Source organism: Delphinapterus leucas, chromosome X, assembly GCF_059928025.1.
Source record: "Delphinapterus leucas isolate spDelLeu-1000000601 "Yukka" chromosome X, BTC_Dleu_Yukka2, whole genome shotgun sequence".
NCBI classification, from domain to species: Eukaryota; Metazoa; Chordata; class Mammalia; order Artiodactyla; family Monodontidae; genus Delphinapterus; species Delphinapterus leucas.
Window position 1 is genome coordinate 4,573,523 of NC_143150.1, and position 27,963 is coordinate 4,601,485.

A 27,963-nucleotide genomic window follows, 5' to 3' on the forward strand; every position below is an offset into this window, starting at 1 on the left:
TACATTAGGGATTATTAATCTCTTTTCATACCTTCCAAAGACATTTTAGTTACCCATTCACCAGTTGATGAACCTTTAGGTGGTTTCCACTTTTTGGCTTTTACAACTAATGTGCGGCAATGAAATCAGTGTACCAGTTTTTGTGTGGTCAGGTGTTTTCAGTTCTCTTGGGTATATATACCTAGAAGTGCAATTGTTCAGTCTTGTGGTAACTCTGTGTTTACCTTTGGGAGTAACCACCAACCTGTTTTCCATAGCAGCTGTAGCACTTTACATTCTCATCAGCATTGTCTGAAAGATCCAATTTCTTCACATCCTCACTAACACCTATTTACCTTTTTTGGACTGTAGCCATCCTAATGCGAGTGAAGTGGTATCTCATTGTGGGTTTGATTTGCATTTCCCTGGTGACTAAGGATGCTGAGCTCTTTTCGTGTGCTCATTGTCCATTTGTATATCTCTCTGGAGAAGTGTCTTCCTATCCTGTGTCCATTTTAAAATTGAATTATTTGCCTTTTTATTGAGTAGTAGAAGTTCTTTATTCTCAATACTCATCCCTTGTCAGATATAGAATTTGCCAATGTTTTCTTCCATTCTGTGGGCTGTCTTTCCACTTTCTTGATGATGTTCTATGAAGCACAAAGGTTTTTAATTTTGACAGAGTCCAATTTATCCATTTTTCCCTTTCGTTTCTTGTGCTTTTAGTATGGAAGTTTTGACTTTTGATATAATCTTTTCCATTTCAGGCTCCTGGCTTGAGGGCCAGGTTTAGGACGTCATTCATTACCCCAAGACAATATAAATGTTGTCCTGCATTTTCTTGTAGTGCTTTTATGGCTTCATCCATTTTATATTTATTGGAAACTTACTCCCATTGGTGGTGTTGGTTTGGATAAATTTGTTATGCCAGTGGGTCATCAGTTGTCCCAGTACCACTTTTTGCATGGCATGCATTTCGTAAAGGAGCTGGGTTCAGCCTGTGCTCAGAGGAAGTGAATGGAGCTCAGTAGCCAAATAGGGATCAAAACTGTGACATTGGCTTGGCTAACTCCAGTGGCAAGCCTTGGTGGCCGACTCTACTTCAGGCTCATGCAACTAGAAGGGATGGAAGGATCTAGAATGACTGGGGTCTTATTTTCCAATTGTTCTCTAACCTCTTAGTATCTCAGCCCACGTGCCCATCTGAGCAGTGAGTGACCCACAGGATGGGATCACATTTCTTTTTGAGGAGGGAGTAACATTTATTTGTCATCTTCTTAGAAAAACGCTTTTGTCCAATCACAGATGGTCAGATAGTCAGGGATTCCTAGAGACTGAAGAATTGAGCATTTGAATATTTTTGACGGCCAGGGGGAGCCAGAGCTCTCCAGATGCCCCTGGAGATCAGGGGGCCTTCCTGTTTACATTTCATGTAACACCCTCATAGCTCCTGGCCATACAGATTGTGAGGTTCAAGTTGTTGTGAATCCTCATGATCAAGAATTAATCAGGAAAGGGAGACGTGGGAACACTCAGCTTCGTTCCAGCTCAAGGTGAACCAAAGAGTGGGTTGAATTGCTCATTCCTATCTGGAAATCTAGTGACATGAACACGTCAGCAGAGGACGCCTGTGAGGGGTAGCCGCTACCCTTGACGACAGCCGCGTCTGGCGCAGCAGAAGGGACCAGTGATGGGCCAGTCCTCACAAGTGACCTTGCTGTGCACACGTTAATGCACAGGGTGACTCACGTCCTCCTCTCTGCTCTGCTTCCTCCGACAGCAGTGATTGTGTTTTTGAAAATGCCACTGCTCCTTGTTTTGTAAATAACCATTCATTTCCAATCATGGATGTCTGTAAAATGCATTTAACTCAAGGATTCAGTCCCAGGTGGGAACATAGCAGACCTCATTTTCTCCCCCAAGACTCTTATTTTTAAAAAAAGACTTTATTTTTTAGAGCAATTTTAGGTTCACAGCAAAATTGAGCACACTGTACAGAGAGTTCCCCATGCCCCCAGCCTACCCATTAGCAGCATGCCCCACCGGAGGGGGTACATTTGTTACAATTCATGCACCTACATCCCCCCAGCATACTAGAGCAGCTTCCCCCAAGAACCCTGGGCTCTGGGAACACGGGCTCCCTCCATTAACGAGCATTATGTCCTGAGAAGAAGAGGGTGCTTGTTAATGTTAATGTCCTAAATGGCACCGGTGGCTTGTTAGGGAGCTGCTGTCTGGGCAGGGTGTGTGTGTGTGTGAGAGAGAGAGTGTCTGTTTCGTTCTATGAAATTTTATCACATGTACGTTTGTGTGACCACCACTGCAGTTAAGAAAAGAACACTTCTGTCACCACAAGGATCCTTCCGCTTTCCCTCTTTTCATCACAGCCAACTCCCTCCGTCTTCACCCTCACTAACCCCTGTCAACCACTAATCTGTTCTCCATCTCTGTGGTATTTCAGAGCCTTTTGAATTTCAAAATCCTAGATAGGCGATTGTCAGCCTGCATTGGTTTATGTTCCAAGAACAACTCAAAGTCTAGGCCAAGCCAGAAGTGGATGGCCCTTAAAAAACTCCCGATTACCACTGAATTCTGTAGCATATCGTAAGGGCACCGTATGTGCACCTACGTTACATGAGCAGAAGCATCTGGATTTGAAGAAAACCAGGTAAAGGGCGAAGGACAGGAGGAAAAGAAATTGAAATATTAACTGTAAATCTCTTTGGGTAGTGGGATGATGAAATATTTCTATGCTGGTCTTTCGTCCTTTTTTAAAACAAAGTTTTACATCACCGTGTTTCTATAATTAGGTAAACGATAAATATATTTTAGAGGGGACACTAGATGCATGGGACCCACGCGGTGTTATCCTTCAGAGGCAGGCTCGCCTGGCGTGGGCTCAGCTCCGCCACCTGCCGGCAAGTCCCCCACCTGCGCACCTCTGCTCCCTGCGCTATCGCTGGGGATGGTTGCTGGGCGCACCTGCCCCAGCGGACTGCGTGTGAAGAGCCAGGATGTAACACGTTCTCAGTGCACAGTCGCTGTCACTTCAAAAATAAAACGTCCCACCTGGGCTTTGGCAGGTGACAGGCATAAGGAAGCAGGTCTTGCTACAGTCAGGGCAGAGCCCACAGGGGCTGTGCTGGCAGGGCCTGGGGCAGAGGTGGACCCCAAAGGCTCAGCCAGTCGGGAAGGGGCTGTCCCTCCCGACGCCGAGCTGGTGGTCACGGAGGACACTGACGGCTTTTGTTCTTTCTGCAGGTGATGGCCAGTATGGCAGCGGGGACGACTCAGGATCCGGTGAGTTTGAGTCCCGAGGTTTCCGCTGGAAACCACAAACTGGCCCGCTTTCGTCTCAGAGCTGGTCTTCCCGACCCTCCCGTGACGGTTCCTGGTAGAGACCCGTCAGTGAGGCCACCAGCAGAGGAATGCAGCCATTTAAAGGGATTAAGCGTGAAGCTCTGGATCCCGGGGAAGTGGCCCCAGGGGCAGCCCGCTGGCCTATCTGAGCCTCAGCTGGCGGGGTGGAGGCTGCAGCGCCTCCACGGCCACCTTTCAAGCCACTCAAAATGGAAATCCTTACGGAAAACGGGAAGTACTTGGTAGACCCATGGGCACACTGTGTCATTTTCCGCCCTTCGGTATAAGTGGCACAGCCCCGCACACTGGCTTGGGGGTCACGGGCCCTAGAACAAGCTTAGCTCGCCGGGTAGAGGAGAGCCAGGTGCCTGAGCCAATCCCTGTGGCGTCGTGGGCTTGACCCCGCCTCTCTGCATTCCCCAGGCATGTCAGCAGAGACCGGCACCATTGCCGGCGTGGCCAGCGCTCTGGCCATGGCCCTGATCGGCGCTGTCTCCAGCTACATCTCCTACCAGCAGAAGAAGTTCTGCTTCAGCATTCAGCGTAAGTGGACCTGCCCTGCGGCCGCCTGCGGCTGCACCCTCCCGCTGCTCGACGTGAACAGAGGGGCCAGGGCTTTGGAGGGGAAGGGGCAGAACCCCGAGCAAGTTAAGATTCAGGAACCTTCCACAGCCTGCCCAAGACACCTCCTCAGCAGATCTCCCCGGGCTGAGGTGGAGGTGGTGCTGCACTTTTTAAAACCCTTGGGGACAGACCTCGGCCAAACTGAAGTGTAAAGCGGCCTGGAAGAGAGGACTGGGCTGGGCCCAATGACCTTGATCTTCCAAGGGTGAGCCCTGGGTTTCTCGTAGAACGGGAGAGCCCCTGGATATCCACGTGGCTTCAGACCTCACCCAAGGGGATGTGGGCCCTTCGGAGGCAGAAGGCAGGCATCCCCGGGACCTCGGAGGTCCTGGCAGCCCTCCCCTCCCTCTCAGATCCCGAGGAGCCGCTGCCCGCTGCCTGGGCGCCCCCGCTTCTCCCCGTGAGCCAGAGAATCATGAATTGTTTTAAAGGAAGAGGAGAGTGTGGTCCCCCCCCACCACGTTACACACCAGCTTCGTAACATAGGCGGCTTTCATTTTAGGCTGTAGCTGTGACTCTATCCGAGGTGTGTGAACTGAATAGTTACAGATGGAATGTGTCTGAGACGCCCACCCACGGGAGCCCCGTGTCGGGGGGAGCCCCGTGGGGACGCCATTATCGATGGTTTCATAAGCACGGTGTCGATGTGTCGCTGTTTGCCAAGAGTGTCTCTGGTTGAAGACAGGCGATTTTTAGTTCAAGTGAGAGACCCTGACTCAGCCATAGTTTTCCTCTTTCCTGCAGCTCAGGACCATCCCCTGTGAGGCTTCCCCTTCCCTTGCTCTGGGCCTCTGCACTTAATTCTAGCCTGGACCTGAGCTTCCCAGGAAACGACTTGGGTCCCAGAATGCTTGGTGTGTGAACAGGAAGAGCGAGAGGCAGTGCAGAGCTGGAGGCTGGGTTGGCCTTAGAGCTCAAAAGACTTAAAACAACAGATCTATTCTCTCATGGTTCTGGGGGCCAGAAATCCAAGATCAAGGCGGCAGCAGTGCTGGTTCCTTCTGGAGGCTCTAGGGGAGGATCCTTCCTTCCTCTTCTGGCTTTTGTGGCCCCGAGCATCCCTTGGCTTATGGCTGCATCACTCCAATCTCTGCGTCTGTCTTCAGGTGGCCTTTTCCTCTGTGTCTGTGTCATCTTCTGTCTCTTAAAGGGCACTTGTCATTTAGGTGTGGGCCCCACCCTAAATCCAGGATGATCCCATCTTGAGATCCTTAACTTCGTCACATCTGCAAAGACCCTTTTTCCAAAGAAGGTCACGTCCCCAGGTTCCAGGGGTGAGGACATGAACATAGTCTTTAGGGGCCACCATTCACCCCAGTTCAGCATTGTAACCCTAACAGTGACATGAGTGCAATCCACGGTTGTCAAATACATGCCCACTGCAGAGCTGGGCCAGTGGCTTGTGTGCCACGGGATGGCTTTTGAGACTTTAAAATGCATGTTGGGTAAACGAGAAACTAAAAGCTGGGCCTAAACTTATAGTAAGCATGGCTTCCCAGGCGCTCCACGCTTGCCAGCGCCCGACACTGAGTGTGGGTCACCACCCTGAGCACTCCCACAGCCCGATGGGGCAGCCGTGCCGGGAACCCTCATTTTATAGCTGAGGAGACAGAGGCTCAGGGGACTGTTGAAGGAACTCACTCAAGACGGGAAGCGGTGAGTCTAGAAGGGAAGGGGTGCCAGTAGATGGGAACAAGGAGGGAGAAAGAGGTTGATGTGCAAAGCCAACAATAGATGGACTCTGGACTGTGTGTCTGTCCTGGTGGGGGCACTCAGGTGAAAGTATATTATTTTCACACTTGCTTCCTGAAACAAACAGATGTGAGGTTTTGCAAACTGGATTAGCGGGCAAAACCCGATAAAATGTGAGAACATGAAGGCCTTGGTACATAGAGTTGAGCGATTGGTGTGGTGTTTGGGAGAGAACAAACGAAAAAGAAGGGGCGTAGCTGACAGCGAAAAGCCCTGTGGCAGCAAGGCCGGAGGACGTGCATGTGACCTCTCTCTCTCGGGGCTGGCCTGGAGGTGAGGGTGTTATGTTGCTGGGCTGGGTGCCGGGGGCCCAGGCCAGGGGGCCCGGCGTGCTTGCAGGGCTGATGGGGGCTCCCACGGGCTCCCAGGAAGCTCACGGAACCTGAGGGCCTCTCCCAGCCGCCTGTTCCGTCTGAGGGTGGGTGACCCTCCCCCCCGGTCCTTTCCCCTTACTTAGTCTGTCGGTGATGTCCTTGTCATTGCTAAACCCACACTGTCCTGAGCCCCTCAGCTGGACACTCGCGCGAGTACCACCATCACCCCCAGTTTCCTTAGAAGGGAACTGAGTGCGGCGCATCCCCACATTTGAAAAAGCCCCCCGTTGCTTCTGTGTCCGCCCGCTGTGCTACCAACATTTTCTTTCAAGTGTGTAAGTTGTATCCGCTCCCGCCTCCCCTTATGAATCCCACCAGCCCTCCTGGGTCCGACGTCCCCTGATGTGACATCAGCGGGGTCCCTGTTCCTGGGGCTCGTGCAGCTCTGCTCTTGGGCCGCACCTCTCCACCGCCACCGCCCTGGTCCTCCATCTGGATGTTTCCATCAGCCCCCTGCCTGCCCCGGTCTCCCCCACCATTCTCCCTGCTCTGAGCAGCCGGCGGGATCCATTTCAAATGCACGCTTCCTCCCCCCGGCCCAGCCCCTGGGCTTCACATTCACAGCCCTTCATGGTTTGGCTCCAACCGCATCCCTTCTCTTCCCTGCCCATGGACGCGTCCCCAGAAGCCTCTCCACAGCCGCACTGGCTTCCCCGAGTGGGTACCGCTTGCTCCAGCATCCCGCCCGGCGTCCCGCTAGCAGCCCTCTTCCTTCAGGCCTGGGACACCCTCCCAGGCAGCCTTCCCGCCCTCCCAGCCTGTGGGCCAGAGGAGATGTCTGCCTTGCACGCTGCCACAGCGCCCCCTGCTGCCCCGCCGTGCCGCCGCTGGGGCGGGACGGGGCTTGTGGGCTTGTGCCCGCGGCTGCTGCCCCACCCCCCAGCCCATCGCTCTCCGTGGGGGGCTGTGTGTGTTTCAGCCACTGATGTGTCCCTGGCACCTAGGTTGGGCTGGCATCAGGAGGAGCCCCATGGATGTCCGTTGGGTGGTTAATCCCCTGAGAAGCTGGGGGACAGGACCTCCCATGCCCACGCTTTCTGTTAAGCGTCTGCCCAGAGTGGCCTCAGCCATCTCCTCGGGGAAGTAAGTCAGGGAAGGTGGAGCAGAAGCTGCCCTGCACCCGGTGCACGGGGACGCCCTGGGGGATGGCACGTGACTGCTAGGAGGGCCTGACCCCGCAGTGGTGCTCAGGGGCTTGCGGTATTGACTGCCACCAAAGGGGTCCCGGCCTTGGGGACCCTCTGCTCCCCATGTCTCTGCCCTCAGCGCCAAGGGTCGGCGTGTCGCGTGGAAAGCCCACGTGGCTTTTTGCCGGGGGCTGAGTTCTTGCTCCAGGGTCCTAAGCTTTGTGTCTTGCCTTCAGATGCAGCAGAAGGTCAAGGTAACGACGTGCTTTGACTTACTCATCTTCCTCTTCTGCTTTGGCCTCTACACTTCATGTCCTCCCCTCCCTCCCCTCCCCTCCCCTCCCCTCCCCTCCCCTCCCCTCCCCATTTCTCTCATTCCTTGTCGCCACTCTCCACCCCGCGCCCCCCGTCCGCTTCCCTGGTGCTCACCGACTTGGCTGAAACCACGACCATCTTTAGTTTTCCACGTGCGTTTTGGGGTGCTGGGGCGGGCGTGGAGGTCCTGTTCAGGACTCATACCCACTGGCGGTCATCCCTGCGAAGCAACCAGAGGCCTGCCCGCAGGCAGAAGACAGTCTGGCGCATGCCAGCTCGGCAGCTGCTGAGAGATCAGGAGGCTCAGGGCGCACCTCCTGGCCCTGGCCCATCCGCTGGGAACAGCTTCCACTGGCTCTGTCACCCATCCCACCCCACACCTGCCGCCAAGTGACACCCGCATTTTCCCTGGGCCCATCTGGTGCCCGCCTTGAGCCCAGCGAGCACCAGGGCAGGCAGGCATCCCTTCTACGTGAGGAGCCTGAATGCAGCCCGGGATGGCGGAGTGACTTACGCTGGCGCCTGCTCAGTCGGTTGGTTAGAACCGTGGCCCGAGCTTCCCACAGGCCCAGGGCTCTGATGAGGCTCCCAGTCCCCGGCTTATCCTCTTGAGTCTCCCCACGCAGTGGCAGGGGTGGGGTCCACTCAGTGGCCTGAGTGCTGGCCTGCAGAGGACGCCTTGTAGAGTCCCCAGGTCCCTCTTGGACGCAGGTGGGGAGGAAGCCCAAATAACTCACTGGACCAGAGCAGCCGTCCGTGGGTCCTGGGCCCTCCACTCTGGGGCTGGGACAAACTTCTTCCTGCTGCCCAGCGGAGCCCATCCAGCCATCTGCCCCGCCCCCTCTCCATCAGTCACTCACGCAGTGCCGGGCTCCCTCTTTGCCTCCCTGGCTCCTGGGCCAGCACATGGACCCAGGGGTGGCGCTGAGTCCTGCCATCCGGTGCCCCTCTGCTGGGCGGAGCTGCCGTGTGGCCCACAGTCTCACAACGTGGTGGCACCTGCCAATGGGGATGGGTGTCGGGGCCTTTGCCGCATGTCACATCAGGGGGGAGGACGAGAGGTCCGGGGCAGGGCAACACGTTCCTGGCCGCTCTGCGCCCAGATGCGGGGACAGAGATGTTTGGGTGGCCCGGGCTGCAGGGGTCTGAGTTCGTCAAGGGGGTTGGGCTTTCTCACCATAACGGAGGGCCTGGTCAGGCGTTCTGCCTCGTGGCCGGGGACCCTTTGCTTCCGCGTCAGTCACCAACTCCGCCCTTTGCCTTTTGCAGAGGGTCTCAGTGCGGACTACGTGAAGGGGGAGAACCCGGAGGCCGTTGTGTGTGAGGAGCCCCAAGGTGAGGACCTCCAGGTCACTGTCTTGCTGAAGGCCTCCTAGCGGCTGGGCCCGGCACCGAGCAGACCTGGGCTAGGAAAGCAGGGACGCTCGAGGTGGCCATTTCTAGAACTTCCAGCCAGAACGATGGGCTGATGCCAGGGACACGGGGAGCACAGCCAGGGCCGTCTGCTCACGGTGCGGGCTCAGCCTCTGCTCCCCGCCCGCAGAGACAGACTGGCGCCGGCCAGACGCCGGCGGAAGCTGTGGGGATCCTTTAGACCTCGACCCGGGCCCTTTCCATCTGAAAACTGCCACAGGCAAGAGGGAGGCCCACCCCCGCCGTCCTGTGATCGTCAGGCACTTGCTGGCCGCGGTGAGCCGCCAGCGGTTACAGGCTGCGTGACGTCAGGCTGCCGGCCTGGAGTGGCCAACCTCTCAAGGCAGATGCAGCCTGTGGCCCCAGAATGCCAACGAGGCGACCAAGAAAGGCTTCACGGAGAAGGGGAGCAGGCCGCTTGTCGTCAGCCGAGGCCGGGGAAGGGCTTCCAGGCCGGGGTGGGCGGGAGAGACAGGAGCCCAGGCGTGCCTTTGCTGGGCTGGGCGCTGAGGCTGCGGCTGGAGGGACCGCCCAGGGCTGCCATGGGCGCGGTGGGGGCGGGGTGGGGGGGCATCCGGTCGCTTAGGATAGGATGCCGGATGGATTCGCTAGCCCTGGGTTTCAAACGTGGGAAAAGGGACTCTACAGTTGCAGTCACTGTACTCATGTTTTCAAGTCTTGGCCACCACCGTGTTGGTACCTACCATGGGCCAGGTGCTGTGTTACGTGCTTTATTTAAAGTACTCCTCCCTTGGGAATTCCCTGGTGGTCCAGCGGTTAGGATTCGGTGCTTTCACTGCCGGGTCCCGGGTTCAATCCCCGGTCAGGAAACGGAGATCCCAAAAGCCACGCGGCGTGGCCAAAAAATAGAAAAAAATCGAAAAAACTCCTCCCAGCCACTGTGCCGGGACCATTCCCGCTTTACGGATGAGGAAGTAGAGGCCGAGCTCGTCTCCAGGGCCACAGCGGGTGCCAGGGGCCAGTTGTCTGGGACAGACACACAGGGAACTGGATTTCTGTGCCCAGGAAAGGACATGATCGTGTCTCTGTGTCTTCGTGTGGGGTGGACATGACTCCTTCCTGACGGGTTTCTCCTGTCCCTAGTGAAATACTCAGCACTGCAGACGCAGTCCGCGGAGCCGCCGCCGCCGCCGGAGCCGCCCCGGATCTAAGGGGCTGAGGATGCGAGGCCCTGCCCCGCCAGGCAGGCTGTGGGCACACAGGGCCGCTGCTTGGGACCCAGCTCCTTGTTTCGTTTGGACCCACGGCTGCCACGCTGCTCCTTCGATGTCATTGGCTTCTTGTCGTTCTCAGTTTTCCGGACGAGCTCTGGGTGTTCGTGAGTTTGGCTCGTGCGCCCGCCCTGCTGCAGTGCCTCCGGAGAGCCTTGCTGTGGAAATCCTTAGCGAGCTGGGGAGGGGGAGACCGAGCGGAGGGCGGCCAGAGGACACGCGTGCTGCAGGGCAAGAGTCTGAACCCGGGGCCCTGCCATCCCCTGCACGCTGCACTGCCTCGCTGGGCGGCTTTCAGCCGCAGGAGCACACCGGTGAGCGCCGGGGTGACACCGCTCACGTGCCACACCCAGGGGTGTTTTTATTTCTGTCCTTCTTTCCAGCTCCAGCCCTTATGCCGCTGGGCTTCCTAAGCGCTGGCGCAAGTGGTGGCTTTTCATTTAAGTGAAAACGTGCATGTCACAGTATCCCTGCCTTGAGAGTTCAGGAATCTTCTGGATGTGTAGGAGGCTGTGGCTCTCAGGCCTAATTCCCGTATGATGCCGTGGGACCGGACGTGGTCTCCAGGCTGACACGATTAGTTCAGTGAGTTTCCTACTGGGGCTGGGGGCGTGTGTGCTTATTTTGGTAGCAAAAGCTACAGACGTCAAGAATGAGCATCAGAGCCTGAAGCATGCCCGTTGGTTGCCTAAAGATGTACGTAGTGGGGAGGGGAGGGGAAAGGGACGTTGGCTTGGTGTGGGAGCTGACTCACCTGACTCGGTGAGTCTCTAGTCACCCTGCCTGTCCTCTGACGGACAGCGCGTGGGGGCCCGCGGGCACCCACACCGGCGGCCGCCGTCGTGTTTGGCTGGAGCAGAGCTGCCTTCCTGGAACATTTGTCGGGCCCACGTGTGGCCCTGATCCTGGGAGCGCTGCTGTCGGGCCGAGCTAGAGTCTAGAGCCACGTCTATGGATAACGAGCTTGCGGTGTCAGAGAGCACTTCCGGGAGCGTCGTGTGAGCCAGCAGGAAGGCGGGGTCCTGTTAATCCGGCTTCACGTGCTGCAGGACTGCTGTGTCAGCCCCTCCACGTCCGCTAGGCTGGGATGAGGCAACTCCGACTTCTTAGGGAGACAGTTGACATCTGAACAGACCCCGCAGCTTAGATGGCCTCGTGTGTTCATGTTATACAGGGCATGCCGTGGGTACCCCGACACCCCCGCCTGCAGGCTCACGCCGGGCAGGCTGGATCGTGTGCGGCTCCCGGAAGTGAGCAGCAGAGGGGTCGCCGGTGAGGTCAGCCTGTCCCCAGGACCTCCCCGCCCTGCCCTCGTGGGACAGGCTGTTGTCAGCTTTGCCAGGCTCGTCCCTTCCAGGCTGGCCAGGGCTGATGTCCCCACCCCTCTGCTGCTGGGCTGGAGGGGGCCCTGAGGGACTTTAGGTGACAGCAAGCTATGAATGCAAAACAGGGTGACCTCAGGGCCCAGGGAGGGCCCGTGTCCTGAGTAACAGGAGCTGGGGAGGGATCAGGGCGGCGCTCGGAAGCTCATTGCGTTAGGAGGGCTGCTCACCAACGTTCCCAGGCATTTTAAAGACGGAGACGAGGCAGCACTTGTATGTGGTAAGATGCTTCTCTCCCAGCCACTGGGAAGTTTGGACATTTATAGAGAAGTCACAGTCACGGCAGTGACTAGGAAGTGACGTGGCCCGTGTGATTCTGGGCATGGCCAGGCATGGCGCCCCCGGTGGGCCACCTCAGCTCTGCGGCGAGGCTCATCTGAGGTGAAGACCCTGAAATCCTATCTGTGATGTGAAGTCAGCGCCCTCCGCAAGTCCATTTTCTCAGTAGCACTGACTTTGGTTAAGAGAGACCCATCACGCTCTTGTCTATCTCGGTGCCCTCTGTGGCAAGCCCAGAGCCCAGCACCCAGCCCTGTGCCAGTGACCGGAGAGGCCTTGAAAGTCACTCACCCACCCCCCCGTTTGCAGGGCTCACATCCTGGGGACGGGGTGTGGGGGACCGACACTGGCTGACACCCGGGGGCTCTTGTAGCTGTGTCCACCTGGAGGCTGCATCGACCAGCTTGGGCCCGTCCCAGGTGGTAGCGGAGACAGTGAGTGAGCTAGAAAGGCCAGCTGACAGTATCTGATCACTGTCAGCTTAACTGGGGGCGGGGAGAGGGGGCTCAGTGTTTACAATAGCAACTCCGAGCCCCTGGGGGAAGGAGGCAGGGCAGCCTAGCCGGCTTGGGCACCCTCCCCCCCCCCCCGTGGCACCCAGAGAGCAGCGCCAGGCCCACTGCCTCGGCTGCTTGGGGTGTGGGGGTCAGTACCAGTTCTCTGAGGAAGAAGAGGCTGACACTGACCTCAGGATCCCCGGTACTTTCTCTGTGCTCGTGTTTAATTGTGAATTGTAAGCTCTCTCGTGTTCGCATTAAACAAAAGGGAACCTAACGGATCCCTGTATTCTGACCGTGTGAAGGCACTCCCTTTGTTAAGCGATGCCGTTTTTTCCTGATTAATTATATGGAGGCGACCTCCTTCCCCTCCCCGCCAGCCAAGGGCCTTTCTCAAGAGGGTTAGGGCTCTTGCACTTCCCCTCTTGCTGTGCGGCTTCGTGTCGGGCTTCCCCGGGGCGGTCCCCTGCGTGGCACAGGGAGCTAAGGCCGTGCCCCACGTCACGGGGGTAGGGAGGGGCAGAGGCAGGCCCCCAACTCGCGACTCCTAAGCCCACTGCTCTGCCTTCTTCGAAGAAAGCCAGTAGCCGGGGTCGACTTGGGTGACGTGTGGCTGTCTGGGCCCGAGAAAGCGCAGCGGGGCCGGGGCCGCGCGTGCAGCGAGCTCTGCTGCGGACAAGGCGTGCGCTTGTCACACGGTGCGCCTTGCAAACTGAGAGGAGAGCGTGAGGAAGATGCGGGGCCGCTGGCTGGGCTTCACGCTGCGGTGGGTGGCGCCTTCCTGCCGGAGCGGCCTTGTAGTAAAATAGCACCGAGTCCTCAAACCCAGCCCCCACGTGACTGCCGTGCAGAAGTTGCGGCCCTCCCGGCGTCGCTGCCGGGGCCCACGGCTGCAGTGACTGCTGCGTGGAGAAGGAAAGGGGACACCAGGCCTTAGAAGAAGGGTGGTCCGCAGGGGCTGGTGTGGTTTCGTCCAGGCCTCTTACAGCCCCGTAAAGGCCAGCATTCCCTCCGGAGACTCTGGGGCAGGGGGAGGGGGACCCCAGGGCTTCTCAGAAGTCTGGCCCACTTAAGATCTAGGACTCATGGGCTGGAAAGCTGGCCCTGCTTCCTCGGGGCCACACACCTGCCTCTCAGGGGGTCCAGTCCTTTCCTCACATCTTCAGCATTTTCTCAAGGTTAAAGTGCAGGGGCGTTTCAGATTTTAAAATCAGAATAGTTACCCATTTCAGCCAAAACACTCAACTCTTATGATAAATTGCACTTACAACTTAGTAAATGAATTAAATCATGTAAGGGTACTTTACATGTACTAACTAACTGTGCTTGGCACGTAATATAATGACATGTATTGAATGCGTCCTAATTTTCCACAAGGGAAGAATCACCGAAAGAAAACTTAAAAGGACAACAAAAAACGAGACCACAGAGCAAACATTATTTTAATTAGACTGAAATACTGCGCATCAGATGACGCAAATACACTTAAATAAAACCGAAAAAAGAAGTGCTTAGGTAACAAAACTGTACTTCAAGTTGTTTTAGAAACAGTTTTGTGCTAGGAACACACAAAGGAAAATGATCTGTTGTGCTGCTTTCAAACGGAATGGGAGCTTCTAGGGGTCCTCCTAGGGCCCAGGACGTTGACACTGGCAAGAACGACCCACTCGGCCTCTCTGGCTCTGTCAAAAGCATCCCCCAGTCCACACCAAGGTTGGCAGTCTTAGTGCAGCTGGGGATTATGTGATATTTCTGGGGAAAAAATGGGTCCCCATTTTTAAAAAATCAGTATGTCAATGTATAATCCAGTTTATCCCTTCGTAAATAAGGTTTCGGCTACGTGGGAAGCATGAATCACAAGTTACGTCAATTAAAACACAGTTTAGAAGCAAATCCCCCAGATGATAAAAATGGAGAATTGATTTTAGGTTATCAAATTACCTCGAATAAATATTTGATACCTTACAGATAGATACCAGATAATTTTCTGTAAGAATCAGAAGGTTCCAAGTTGAAAAAACATCTACTCTCTAAGTATCTGAGTGTAAAAAACCTTTAAGGATGATGTTTTCAAAAATCAGGTCCCTGTGTAGGGCTTTGGGTGGTATCCAGGAATTTGAAACCAACCAGATACTACGAGGCAGTTGCATGCAGGTCTGACCCGATGAGCTCCCCCCACTCAAAGGCAAGCTTAATTCCTGCAGCGCTGGGGTCCCGGGCGGGGCTGGCAGGAATGGGCGCGGCCCTGGGCACCAGGAGGAGGAGGGCGGGGCGCAAATGTGCAAGATTCTGCGTGACGCGCCACGCGGAGCAGCTCAGAGCTCTAGCTCTAGTGGATGGACCAGCTGACGGTCAATTAATTCCTGCCCAGACTGATGGAGTCCCAGAGCCCAGCCAGTGAGTGAAGGTGTGAGATGGGGAGGAGAGGCCCGAGCGGCTCTGAGATGAGGAAACGGAGGGAGGCGAGCGCTCTGCTTTCGGCATCCGAAATCACAGCACAGTTGTTGCTTTAAAACACCGACGTGCAGTGACGGGAATAAACCGCGTTGAAGGGATCCCGATAAAACGAGAACGATTATTTCAGACAGCAGATAGATAACAGGCGAGAGCAGACCCGCTGTGACAGAGAGCTGTCAGCAGTGGGAAGTGGCAGCTCCCAGAGTCGGGTGAGGACAGAACACGTGGCCTTAAGTGGCCACATTCAAATTGTGCTTCAAATGTACCACGTAAAAGTTAGCATGAGCTTGGTTTGAAAATTCCTCACCCAGTCCCGTCAAGCAGATGCCTCCTTGGGTGACTAGTCTAAACATAAAAAAAGGACGTAGGAAAATAAAGGCATGTTTCTCTCTTTTAAAAATACCTTATATGTACACAACAGGAGGTGGTACCGGAGGACCCCTGGCGCGAGGAGACCCTGGGGAAGACGGTAACGGCCTGTCTTCCCCGGCACAGTTAACTGCGAAACCCTGGAGGGGAGCAGAGAGCAGGAAGGAGCCATGGGGCTGGCCACGGCCTCTAGGGGAGTGGGGTGGCTTTTCACGAGGATTCCCCACCTTGAGCCTGAGCCCTGCGTTCCGCTCGCTTGAGTGTCCCCCACTCGGCCCTGGAAAAGCGCTGGCAGGAGGGAAAAGGGTGTTGACGACACAACAGCACTTACGCTGTTCCCTAGCACACGGTCGGCCACTGGTGGAAAGCGCCGACGAGACGCGGCGGGCACGGGCCCTAACCGGACAAGTCGCAGGCGCCCCGCCCGGGCCGCAGGGACAGCGGCGTCAGACCGACGTGTGCACGGGCGTGACCGAGTGTGACGGCGAGGAGCCCCGCTCAGACGAGGCCGAGGCGCGTGCGGCCACCTCCCGCTGCAGGTCCTCCACCCGCTTCTGCAGCTCCGCGCGGACAGCCAGCAACTCCTTGAGGTTCTGGTGGATGGGCGTCTGCGGGCAGAGACACGGGTCAGCGCCGCCGCCGCGGGCGCAGGGGCCCCTCCCCGCGAGCCGTGGCCTGGCCATCCTCCCCAGCGGGTGCTCCCAACGCGCGCCTCGGCTGAGGCCACCACCCAGCAGCATCGATGGCCATGGCCCCGCACACCCCCTGCACCTCCGTTCCTGCACCTCCGTACGTCGCGCTGCTAACTGAAAACCCTTCTGTTAAACCGGCACTTCCAGCACCTCGCAGCCACGTGTCTCCATCAGCCAGGACGGGCGCGGGCAGAAGGCCCTGGAGGGGGCAGTGCGGGGGGAGGGGCCCGGGCCACTGGCTCCCGTCCCTGTTCACAAAGCCTCTGCCGGCCACGCCAGCGCCGCCCCCCGCCTCAGCCGATTCCTGCACCCGTCGATGCGCGGAGCAGAGAGGTGCGAAGGGTGCTCCCGGGCCGTGGGGCCTCCCAGCCTGACTCTTCTGGCCACAGCACCCACTCCCTCCCGTGCTCAGCTCACAAGCTGCCCTGGGCACCTGCTGCAGCCCAGACAGCCCAGACCTGGCATTGCCCTCGTGGAGCGAAGCAGACAGGGGAGGGAAGTCGCCACCTGAGGGGCGAAGGGGGTATGGGGTGGGGTGTGGGGAGCTCCCCCTGCTTCCCCTCGGCCCCCGTCCAGCTTCTGCACAGCAGCCACCAGCCTGGGTCCTGAGCCCCAGCCAGGCTCCGAGACGCCACTGAACAGCCCCCAGTGGCTTCTTCCCACCGGCCTGAAGGTAAGATCCTGACCTTGGCTTCAAGGCCCTGTGTGGTCTAACCCCAGCCTGCCTCCCCTGGTCACCCCTCACCAAGTCCTGCCTCCCCTGGTCACCCCTCACCAAGTCCTGCCTCCCCTGGTCACCCCTCTCCAAGTCCTGCCTCTTCTCCCCTCCTGCATTCCCGAACATTCCGGGTTTTGGAAGATGCCACACATGTGCTGTCCCTTCTGCCTGGGGCACTATCCCCCGACCCTTTTCACTCACAGGCTGGGCTTCATCCTACAGGGACTGGCTGGAAGGGCACTTGCTCTGGGCGGGGGACTTTTGGAGACTCTGCACTCCTGCCACGCCTGCGTGTTTCATCATGACCTCCCCACGAAGTCTGGGAGCCGTCCCATCAGGGGTGCCAGTGGTGACCACCCCAGTGCGCAAAGAGGGAAGGTAGGAGACAGGTGAGAGAGAGACGAGACCTGAGAGTGAGTGACCAGAGAGGTGAGCACATGCGAGGGACGAGGGACAGAGGGACAGGGACGACAGAGTCAGACAAGGCAGGGGCGGCGGGGGGGAGGCAGCCAGGTGTCTGCGACACGCGAGGGTGCTCGGTAACCCACACAGAAGCGGCTCAGAACACACTCCTGACTGGCCCCAGGAAGGAGAGAGAAGGCGGCAGTGTGGGAGTCCGATGGCAAAGGCCCCCAGAACAAGGGAAGCTGCCTTGTTTGTTGCTGATTCCAGAGGCCGCTGGGAGGTGGAGAACAGCTCCCCTCTTAGCCTCGGACCTACTGGGTATTTTCTTGTTTTGTGGGACTTGATTCCAGTCGCTTTGCGATCAAGCTACCATTACTAACAGCCAGGCCCTGGGGTCAGAGAGAGGCGAGCCACGCGGGTAACACGCGACTTCACACCCACCCAGGCCCGAGACTCTCATCTTAGTCTCCACGCAGCCTTCGTTATCTTTTCTCACACGTTATCTTCATTTACAATAGACCAAAGGCATGCTTGTTTGAGAAAATGCCCATCTCGGGGGCCAGTCGCCCAGCGCTAGCATGTGTGACACGGAACGCCACAAGAGTCCCACACAGCCGTCCTCTGATGGAGGCGCAGGCGGCCCCCTCCACGCAGCTATCCTAGCTCCCCCTCCTCAAAGAGGCCAGCCACCTCGTGTCCCTGCTTTTCTTTTCTGCCCCCCGCCGCTGCTCTGGCCAGCCCGGCTCTCTGCCCCATCACTGGACACCAGGCTTCACGCTGATCCCCTGGCCAGGCCCCGCTGCTGCCCTCCCCGTGCCTGTGCTGCGCTGCTACCGTGAGCTTCCTGCAACGCTGTGGTGGCCCACAGCCCCTGCGATCAAGGCCTCACTTGGAGATGCAGGGGGGACACACAGAGCTAGACCACCCCCTGACCGCCCTCCAAGCGCCGTGCCGGGCTCTGTAGGGATCCGTCTGCCACTCGCACCCCCGCGAGGTCTCAGGAGGCTGGGGACCTTCCCCGCAGCGGGCACTGACTCACCGCCAGGGTCGGGGTCTGGCCCTGGCCGGGGCGCCCGCCAGCCTCATCCCGGAGCAGCGATGCCTGCGCTTCTCGTGATCGTCCTGAGCTGAGGGTGCTCAGATGAGCACGAATTCGCGTGCTTTCGAGAACAGAGGAGCATGCAGCATGCAGGCTTGAAGAAGGAGTTGGGCCCTGTCCTCACCAAGTTCGTGACCAGCACAGGGCCACGCTGGTAGCGCCAGCAGAGGGAGGCGGGGCGGCAGGAGACCTCAGCCCTGGTGTATTTCTAACAACACAACACGTAGGAGAAGCTGCCAGAGGCTTGGGTGCCCAAGTGACTCAAGACTGGAAAGCAGCGCTCCAGGGGCCCTGGATTTGGCAGCCTAGGACCACGAGCCGGGTCAGGGCACCGGGTCAGGGCCGAGCACCGCTCCGGGAGCTCGCCTGGGGGTGATTCAATCTCATCACAGCGCTTGCTTGGGTCAGGGGCCAGCCTTGCAGAATGCCAAATCTAAGAGGAGAGGGAAAAGGCGACGAACACCACCTTGTCCCCGTGGCCTGGAGAAGGGAATCCGGGAGCTGAGATGACAGACCCAGAGGCCTGGAGCGGGGGCGGGGCGGGTGACAGGAGGCCGCCAGGCACCAAAGGGGCCGTCGCAGGACTGACTGGCTGCACGACTCCAGAGTCACAAGGCAAGACATGTGGGCTACAAGAGGGAAGGGGACAGGTTTGGGGACCATGCTTGTGAGGTGGCCTTTTGAAGGCCACGGCCGATTCTTAACTGTCCAGATGCCACGGAACTAACAGGAGGGGTGCTCGTCGGCACAGGCGTGAGCACAGGACACCTGAAGTTGGTGACTGATGGCTCACTGGCCACGAAACTGAAAACCTGTATTTTGAGTACTGACCACTGACCAAAGAAGTTGCCTAACCGTATACTGTTTGGTTTCATGGGAAAAGAGCTGAGACTGTGCCTCAGCTACTTCCGATGTTGTTCAATAAAGGGAACATTTTACAACCCCTAAAAGAAGTTGGCATTCTTGCGACTCAAAACACACATTCCATCCAGAACCCTGGTGTTCGGTAGGTAGAAACGTGCTCTGGCCCTGCTGGCGCCCAGCATGTCTGCGCCGGTGAGGCCGTGCCCGCTGCCCTGGCCACTTCAACACGGGAAGCAGCTAGTGGCCCATGCCCGCGTTAGACATTTGCCTCATATGCGGTGACAGAAGGGCCCTCAGAGTAAGGGCAGGGGCGGGTCAGGTCAGGGAAGGTTTCCTAAGAAAAGGTTCTCTGAGCCTCCCCTGTTGGCATGGTGTGAGGCCGAGGGCAGGGAAGGCATTCTGAGGTCAGAGGGTTTGAGGGGCCCCTGGCGGGATGCGGCATCCATCTCAGGCCAGGAGACGGGCATAGGTGGGGGGCGACGGGAGGCCCGGTTCAGGGGCTGCTCCGGGAGAAGGACAAGTACTGTGCTGAACAGGCCCTGATAGTGGCCTTCCTGGAGAACAGTCCTCAGGTCTCCAGGGCAGCGCAGCCAACTCAGAGGGTTAGAGGACAAAAGGGCTTCCACAGCTGAAGCTTCGCGGAACTGGTGCATGGAGCAAGGAAGCAGAGTAAGGGAAAGAGGAGGCGAGTGGCGAGGCGAGGAGAGGGGAGTGGTGAGCCGCGCACAAGCAGGAAGTGGTGCCCCAGGCGGCAGGCTGCACTGTCAGGACGGAGCCCGAAGCCAAGGCTACAGCAAGCGAATTTCTAGCATGGAGGGAAGGTTAGTGAAGTGACGGCCTTGTCAACGTTCACATGCCACGCAACTGAGAGGGACATGAACAGTTCAGTCCTCCCCGTGGTTAGTGGGGCTTGGGGACTATTACAGGTGTCCCCCCTAAATTCGTAAGTTGAAATTCCAACCCTCAGTACCAAAGAATGTGACCTTATTTGCAGAGAGAGTCTTTACAGAGGTAATGAAGTTAAAATGAGGTCAGTAGGGTGGCCCTAATCCAGTATGACTGGTGTCCCTATGAAAAGGGGAAATCTGGACACAGATACACATAGAGGGAAGATGATGTGAAAAGGCACAGGGAGCAGATGGCCGTCTACAAGCCAAGGAAAGAGGCCTGGAACGGATCCTGCCCTCACGGCCCCCAGAAGGAACCAACCCTGAGACACCTTGATTTTGGACTTCCGGGCTCCAGAACTGGGGGACAATACATTTCTGTTGTTTGACCCACCCAGTCTGTGGGACTTTGTCACGGCTGCCCAAGCAGGAGGAGACAGATGAAACATGCCTGGAGAGGCTCTGAAGGTGCAGAGCAAGAGGGAGGGATCAGGCAGGAGGGGGGCAGAGAGGAAAGACGTATCTGCACATCCGGGGCCAAGAGAAGTGATGAGGTCAAACTGGGCCCTGGAGACGTGCTCCTGGTGCACGGCCAGTAAACCCGAAGATGAAATTCAACTTAAAAAAAAAAGCCCAGAACCCTCAGTAAAAAGCCATGTGCCCGTGGAGGTGAGGGCTGGCTGCCTTGTTCTCCTCAACCACACCCACCATGTCCCAGCCACCCAGCTGGAAGAGCTCAGCCACTGAACACCAAGGGCGACCACAGCTCGGTTGCCTGGCCCTGCTGTGCACTGTTCTGTAATATTTTTTCAATCTCAGGAGATGTTACAGTGAAAAGGGAGGGGGAAACGACCCCTTCCTCAAGGGGGTGCGTGCTCTGTGACTCGGCACGTGCCCTCTTTCTGTTGTGCTACCAGAGTCTATAAGCTGTGACCGAGTCGAGTCATCGGAAGGACTGACAAATGCAGTAATTTACAACACTTCATCAGCTGTGTACCTTCACTTAATTCTACACCACCATCTTTCCTTGGGCAGAAAGATATGCTTTTTTTGAAAAGAAAAACAAAAAGATACCTGAGGCCTCATTCGTGGATTCCATCGCACGTAATAGTTTACCCATAATTCCAAATGACTCAGACTAGTAACAGGATATAGGACGTGGTTTTCATAATTCACAAAGAAGGGATTAGAAAACTCATCCAGCTGGCTATTGACGTAAGACCACAGAGATATAGTCTTTGTATAGACATCCTGAAAAACAAAAAAGGAACACACTGAAATAAATTCAACTTCACAGCCTCAAGAATTTGTACCACGTGGAGAAAAGGACTTGAATAATGAAGGGGGTTCAACTGATAAAAACCAGGAACATTTACTAAGTCCCACCCCATCCCTCTGCACACATGACCCAAAAACAAACTAGTTACTGTCCTAGAAAAACGTACTGCTGAGTTAGATGACATCTGGCGACTGTGTCTGTTTGAAGGCAGAATGAGAACCTTCTAACAATCCCAGGACGATGGGGCCCGTATTTAACAAATACATTTTTTATTCTTTTTTGCACCTTGCTTGTGTGACCCTTAATATTAAGGACCATAGGTAGAATTTACAGATAAGATTCCTTTCACTGGAAAATCATGGCTATCTGGGGGAAAACCTGTGGGGTGGCAGGCTGAAGAAGCCTTATATAGAGAATATATCATTAAATTATAGATTCCCCACCTCCCAATTTTACAGTACACTGTAACTTTGCATTGCTCATCGGAATGCAGGCACCCAAACCCACAGGCATGATGGGGCAGATCGACATTAAACGTGGTTCAAGTACAAAGCCAAAGTGAGAAAACAGTGAGGCCGGGAGTGTTTTCCACCATTCTGCTGCTCCCAAGCCAGCTGACTTCTCCCCAAGTTATCTAGACACAAGAGATTAGGATCTCTTCATATTTTATATTTCATATTTACAAGAGAAACACCAGCAATAATTCAAGGGACCCCAAATAGCCAAAACAATCTCGGGAAAAAAGAACAAATTTGGGAGTCTCACACTTCCCAAGTTCAAGACTTAACTACAAAGTTGCAGTAATCAATACAGGTGGTACTGGCATAGGATGGACAGACATAGACATACACATCAATGAAATAGAATAGAGTACAGAAATGAACCTTCACATTTATGGTCAACTGATTTTCAACAAGGATGCCAAGAAAACTCAATGGGAGAAAGACAATGTTTTCAACAAACAGTGCTGAGACAACTAGATAACCACGTGCAAAAAAATGAAGTTGAACCGTTACCTCACGCCACATACAAAAAGTAACTCAAAATGGACAACAGGCCTAAACATAAGAGCTAAACTCTTAGAAGAAAACATAGGCTTAAACTTTCATGACCTTGAGTTAGGCAATGGTTTCTTAGATATGACAACAAAAGCACAAGCAACAATAAGAACAAAAAAAACCCAGATAACTTGGACTTCATCAAAATTAAAGACGTGTGTTTCAAATGACACCATCAAAGAAGTGAAAATACAGTGCACAGAATGGAAGAAAATATTTGCAAATCGTATCTGATAAGGGACTTATGTATGTAAAGAATACATAAGGAACTCTTTCACTCAATAATAACAAGATAACCCAAATAAAAATGGGCAAAGGATCTGAATAAACATTTGTCCACAGACATATACAGTTGGCCAATAAGCACCTGAAGAGATGCTCAGCATCATTAGTCATCAGAGAAATGCACACAAAAATCACAATGAAATACCACTTCACACCCAACTGGGATGGCTAGAATCAAAAAGATAAACAATAACAAGTGTCTACAAAGATGTGAAGAAAATGGGACCCTAAGACATTGCTGGTAAAAATGTTAAATGTTGCAACTGCTTTGGAAAACAGTCTGGTGGTTCCTCAAAGGGTTAAACATAGAGCTACCATATGAACCCAGCAGTTCGACTCCTAGGTGTCTCCAAGAGAAGTGAAAGCATATGTCCTCACAAAACCTTGAACATGAAGGTTCATAGCAGCAGTATTCATAAGAGCCCAAAGTAGAAACAACCCAAATGTCCATCTGCTGATGACTGGATAAACAAATTATGGTCTGTCCATACAATGGAATATTACTCAGTCGTGAAAAAGGAATGACACACTGGTATATGCCAAACATGGATGAGCCTTGAAAACAGTATGCTTAGTGAAATCAGCCAGACACAAGAGGACAAATACTGTATGATTCTATTTATACAAAATGTCCAGAAGAGGTGAGTTCATAGAGACGGAAAGTAGATTAATGGCTGCCGGGGGCTGGGCGGAGGGAGGAATCGGGAGTGACTGCTAACGGGTATGGGGTTTCTTTTTGGGGTGATGAGAACTTTATGAAATTAGATGGTGGGGATGGTTGCACCCTGAATATACTAAAAACCACTGAACAGTCCACTTTAAAAGGGTTAATTGTATGGTATGTAAATTATATCTCAAGAGAGCTGATTTTTTAGAGTACATTTTGATTTAAAAAAAAAAAGATAAGACCATAAGGATTTAAATTCTACATATGAACCATATTGTTCTGTTGACATTTTCTTTAAAAACAGCTTTATTGAGATAAGTCACATACCATAAAATTCACTCATTTAAATTCTTTTTCTTCATTAGGAGGTTAACAGGGCCCCATCACACTGGGCCCTCAGGAATGTGGACTTCACCCTGATCACAGTGGGAAGCCACAGGGAGGTTTCAAGCAGAGGAGAGGCACGTGACCAGTCTGAAGTTTGGGAGCGCTGCCCTGGTCGCTATGCTTGGATTCACTGGAGGTCAGAAATGCTCGTTTCTGGGCAGCTGCCTTAGTTCCAGATGCAAGACTGCGGGCTGGGTAGGCTTCAACTAGGCTTGTCGTGGTGGAGTAGTGAGGGGTGGCCAGATTGCAAATCCATCCTGGGACAGGGCTGGCAGTACTCACTGAGGGACTGAACGTGGCAGCTGAGGTGAGGGCGAGGGAGGGATTGAAGATGGCCCCTATGTATGTGGCCTTAGCATCTAGATGGGCAGAGGTGCCACTGAGTGGGATGCAAAAGGGTGAGGGAGGAAGAGGAAAACAGCATTTGGATCCCCAAGACAGATGAAGCTACCTGGAGAGAGAACAAGAAGAGGACCTGGGCCCGGGCGACTCCAAGTTTAGAGATGGGTTAAAAGGAAACAGACTGAGCAGGGAAGGCCAGCGAGGTGGGGGAGAACCAGAGAGGGCATAGGGTGAGGGAGTGGTCAGCTGTGCGCTGAGAGAGAGGGAGGCGGGCTCTGGGGGCCTGCCGTTTTCTCCTAAGTTCTCGAATGTTCTAGCACACTAAACCCGCTGGCAGAAGCCCTTTTCTGTGAACCAGAGGACACTCTTTAAGCTGCCTTCTCCCAATGCTTCCTCACTTTTGATCATTTCTGTCTTTTATCCCAAAGTGAGGAGAAAAGGAAGAGGTAAATCTAACAGAGAAGCTTGGTAACTGCTCCTTTATCAGCTTGATGGAAACAAAGTTGAGCTTGCTACCTCGGGAGAGGTTTGGGCTCATCTACAGACTTCCTTGTCCACGGTCTCCCAGTACCCTTCTGCCCAAGAGCACAGAGAACGACGAGCAGCATCACAGCATTTGGAGATTAGGGGGTCCAGAGTCTAGTCCTCACACTAGAGACCTCAGGGAGCTGTGGGCTCCCTGGGCCCCCGCACCCGTAAAGGAAGGGGCTTTCGTCAACTCAGCTGGAAGATTAGACACATGCGCTGGGGCTGGTGAACCCTGGGAGGGCATTTCGTGCAACCCCTCCATTTACAGACAGCAGCAGGGTGAGACCCAAGTCCCCTCTCCATTTCAGTCCCCCTTCTGCAGTGGCACTTAATGGGAAAGGCACTCGAGCAATCAGGAAAGCCAGAGGATATAATACACTTACCTCTTTCAGTCGCTGCTGTTCACAGTTGCACAAGAAAGTCCCAAAGAGACAGCTATAAAGGTGATCCAAAATTGTAATCAAGAATAGTTCATTAAACTCGAATGCTGAAGGAAACTTAAATGGAGAGAGAAATAAGGTTTAGTTTTAAAGTTCAATTTCTAAAACAAATTGGTACTAAGTTTTTTGTGAAAGACAGCTAAGCTACAACTTGGAATACAGTCAAAGATTAAAAGGAAAACTGAGGCCATGTAGAACTTAATTGTCTCTAGGTTCCGGGCCAAGCTTATAGATCTGGCTGAGAAACAACCTGAAGCAACAAAAACTGTTGTACTTTTCGGTGCCTAAGAAAGCTTATGGAGCTTCCACTTCTCGCCACGATGACAGAACAGCCTGCATTCATCCTTGTGCCAGAAACAACTAGAGAGCTGGACAAAATATATGACCCAGCTGTTTGTAGACACTGGCAACAGCCAGGAGCCCAGGACTGTGATAACCACACCCCGCCCCAGCTCAGAATGGAAGCCAATGAGACAAGTCCTACTATTGTCCCAGCTTCCCTTGTGGAAGCACATTCTGAGTCACAGAGAAGGGAGGGGGATTCCCAGGTAAGTGACTGAAGAAGAAATAGAAAGTCCTTTTCTATTAAACAAACAACTCGAAATTAAAAGCCTTCCCACAGAGACAACTCCATGGACATACATCCCCAGATTCTTACCAATATGTAAGCACACTGAACCTGGCAATATACAATGTAAAAGGGGTAACACCACATGGCCAAGTGGGGTTTGTCTCGGGAATGCAAGGCTGCTTTAAGATTTGAAGATCAAGGTTACCAAAAACAAAAAAACAAAAAAAACTATTATGGTAATCCGCTATATTAACAGAATAAGGAGGAAAACCACATGATCCTCTCAATTGCTGTTTCAGGTAATTCTTAATGGGGCCAGCAGAATTCCAGCAAAGAATTACCATTGCCGTGAGTTTCTAGCCAGTAGCTGACATTTAGTAGCCATGATAGAGACGATCTGGAAATGATGATAATGATCCTAGCAGCAGGCATGTACTGGGAGCCTACCACGTACCAGAATTCTAATGTAAAAACATAGTGAAATATTCATCACCTATTCAATGAAGCAAAGGCAATTAGAACGAGACCAAATAGAATTACCCATCATATTTTTGTGCACCAGTGTACTTTAAAGATCTATTCCCTAATCAGAGATGTTTGCAGACTGTCACAACTAATTCTGTCATCTCTAGAGTGACAACCAGAGTCACTGATGGAAAGTTTATTTTTTAAGCTTATCTTTATTACTTTACTAGACCAGAGACAAGCTTCTCAATTCGAAACAATGGTCAATGCAGGACTGTCCAAACTCCACCTGAAATTGTTATTTTCCTCACCAGGCTATGACATTAGCCAACCTAAGGAATTCTGCTCAGCTGCCCTAGATTGAGATTTGCCTCTGTCTACCTTAAGGACTGCTCTCAGAGAAACACATAACTTTTTTTTAAATCTTGTTCTTAGATGAACTAAATCAATGATGAACCCAATCAATGATGAACGAAATCAACTAAATCTGGCCAAGTACATTATGTCAATTTTTTCTAGTATTTTTCTATGCAGCTTAGTCATGCTCTATTTATAAGTTATTGGCACCAAGAAATTTATGAATTTTAAGCAAAAATATAACAGTTACATATATACTGAAGCAATTAAATCAAGGATAGAAATGGAAGGTCTGTATTTCATTTTCAAACGTTTAAAAATATACATTTATCAACAGGACAGCAAAGCTTCTATTGACATATTTTTGAAGTCATGAGTCTTTAGTCCTAACCCTGAGCCCGCATTCTGGATCTGCGAGCTTGGTTGGGCGGGCCGTGGAGGGGGGCATCGCCACTGACTACAAGCCTTACTCCGGCCAAGTGGGTAGCAGGTATGGGAGGTCAGGGTGGGCGGGGCTCAGCCCAAGCCGGTTGGCACCCGAAACACGGGGACACAAAGGCTCCATCTATTCATGTTAGGTCAGGACTGCTATTCGCATCCGAAGGGCAGTGTGGTGTTAAACTCAGTTCAGGAAACATTTCATCAGAGGAAGTAGCAACCGCTAGATACAAATACAAGATTAAGCCTCTGTGATTCACAGTTTCTTTTAGCCTTTTCTCCTGGAAACTATACCATATACTTTAAAAAGTGTGGTCTCAAAAACCCCATAGAAATCCATAATGAAATTCTGCACCTCCTGATGGACAGAAACATCAACTATTAAACCGATCCAAAAGGGTAAAAAGTCTGTTTAAACTGGGGTTATTGCAGAATGTCTTTGAGACTCTTCTCTGGAGTCCTTCAATGACTTTTTCCCTCAGTTCCTTTGATATCAATTTGTGCACACAGACTAGTTCATTTCATTGAGATGTCTAACAACGTTACACTGACTTAGCTTATTTGATTTAGCAGTAGGAGACCTAAAAATAAGTTAATCTTGTCACATTACTGCATCTTTTCTGACAAGCTACATATCTCATTCACTTGTAACTTAATTCATAGTTAGACTGATTACCGGTGTGTCTCCTAATGCATTAACCATGGTATTTTAAAAGAAATTAATTATACACATTTCATGGACAGAATCTTAAAGCTTGTAAGAGGCATCTGAAACCTAACCCAAACCCCTCATTTTCTTTCTTAAAAATCAAACATTACAAAAATTATATAAATTAGACATGAAAATAGACACTAAGCAATATGAAGAATGGAAGTCAGTTTGAAGATGTTACACACACGCACGCACACACGCACACACACGCGCACTTTAGGCAGTTGGGAGGAATAAGCTACTTCACATCCACAAAAATGGTGCTTACCCCTTCAGAAGCATCAGAATTACTCTCTGTGCTCAGCCTTTCCATGTAATCTTTCTGAAATGTCTTAACCTGAACGTAATCATCATCTAATCTTGTCACTGGCTTGGAATCCATACAGACTGCGAGTACATGGCACGACAAAACAGTAAGACTTGAGGCCAGTGTCCGTGCCTTTTGAGAATGTGTTTGCTGTTCCCTGTTACTCATACCATCGGGTGCCCGACGCTGAGACCACCCCTCCTCTACCCCCACCCCTCTACCTAACTGGCTGCTTTGAATCAGCCGTGAACTACGCACTCAGATGATGCAAGAGCCCAATCAGCTTGGGGAAGCTGGGTCTA

The 27,963-nt window shown here is 53.5% G+C and overlaps 2 protein-coding genes across 9 annotated transcripts in view; one reads left to right on the plus strand and one right to left on the minus strand.

Annotated features, from left to right (window-relative positions):
- The window catches only part of CD99L2 (CD99 molecule like 2), a 112,837-nt gene extending 97,897 nt beyond the window's left edge, over positions 1-14,940 (plus strand). The window contains exons 8-11 of one of the 2 annotated variants that reach the window (XM_022561136.3): positions 3,241-3,279; positions 3,763-3,882; positions 8,801-8,866; positions 10,049-14,940. In XM_022561136.3, the coding sequence (XP_022416844.1) occupies positions 3,241-3,279; positions 3,763-3,882; positions 8,801-8,866; positions 10,049-10,116 (293 nt within the window). In that variant the 3' untranslated portion in view covers positions 10,117-14,940. The remainder of the gene's footprint in view (positions 1-3,240; positions 3,280-3,762; positions 3,883-8,800; positions 8,867-10,048) is intronic. The other variant, XM_022561137.3, reaches the window with a different exon arrangement.
- MTMR1 (myotubularin related protein 1) overlaps positions 13,759-27,963 on the minus strand; it is a 70,285-nt gene continuing 56,080 nt past the window's right edge. For 6 of the 7 annotated variants that reach the window (XM_089904028.1, XM_022561132.3, XM_022561133.2 and 3 more), the window contains 3 exons: positions 24,755-24,868; positions 20,900-21,076; positions 13,759-15,768 (listed from right to left, as the gene is read on the minus strand). In XM_089904028.1, coding sequence (XP_089760154.1) covers positions 15,607-15,768; positions 20,900-21,076; positions 24,755-24,868 — 453 coding nt within the window. In that variant the 3' untranslated portion in view covers positions 13,759-15,606. The remainder of the gene's footprint in view (positions 15,769-20,899; positions 21,077-24,754; positions 24,869-27,963) is intronic. The other variant, XM_089904027.1, reaches the window with a different exon arrangement.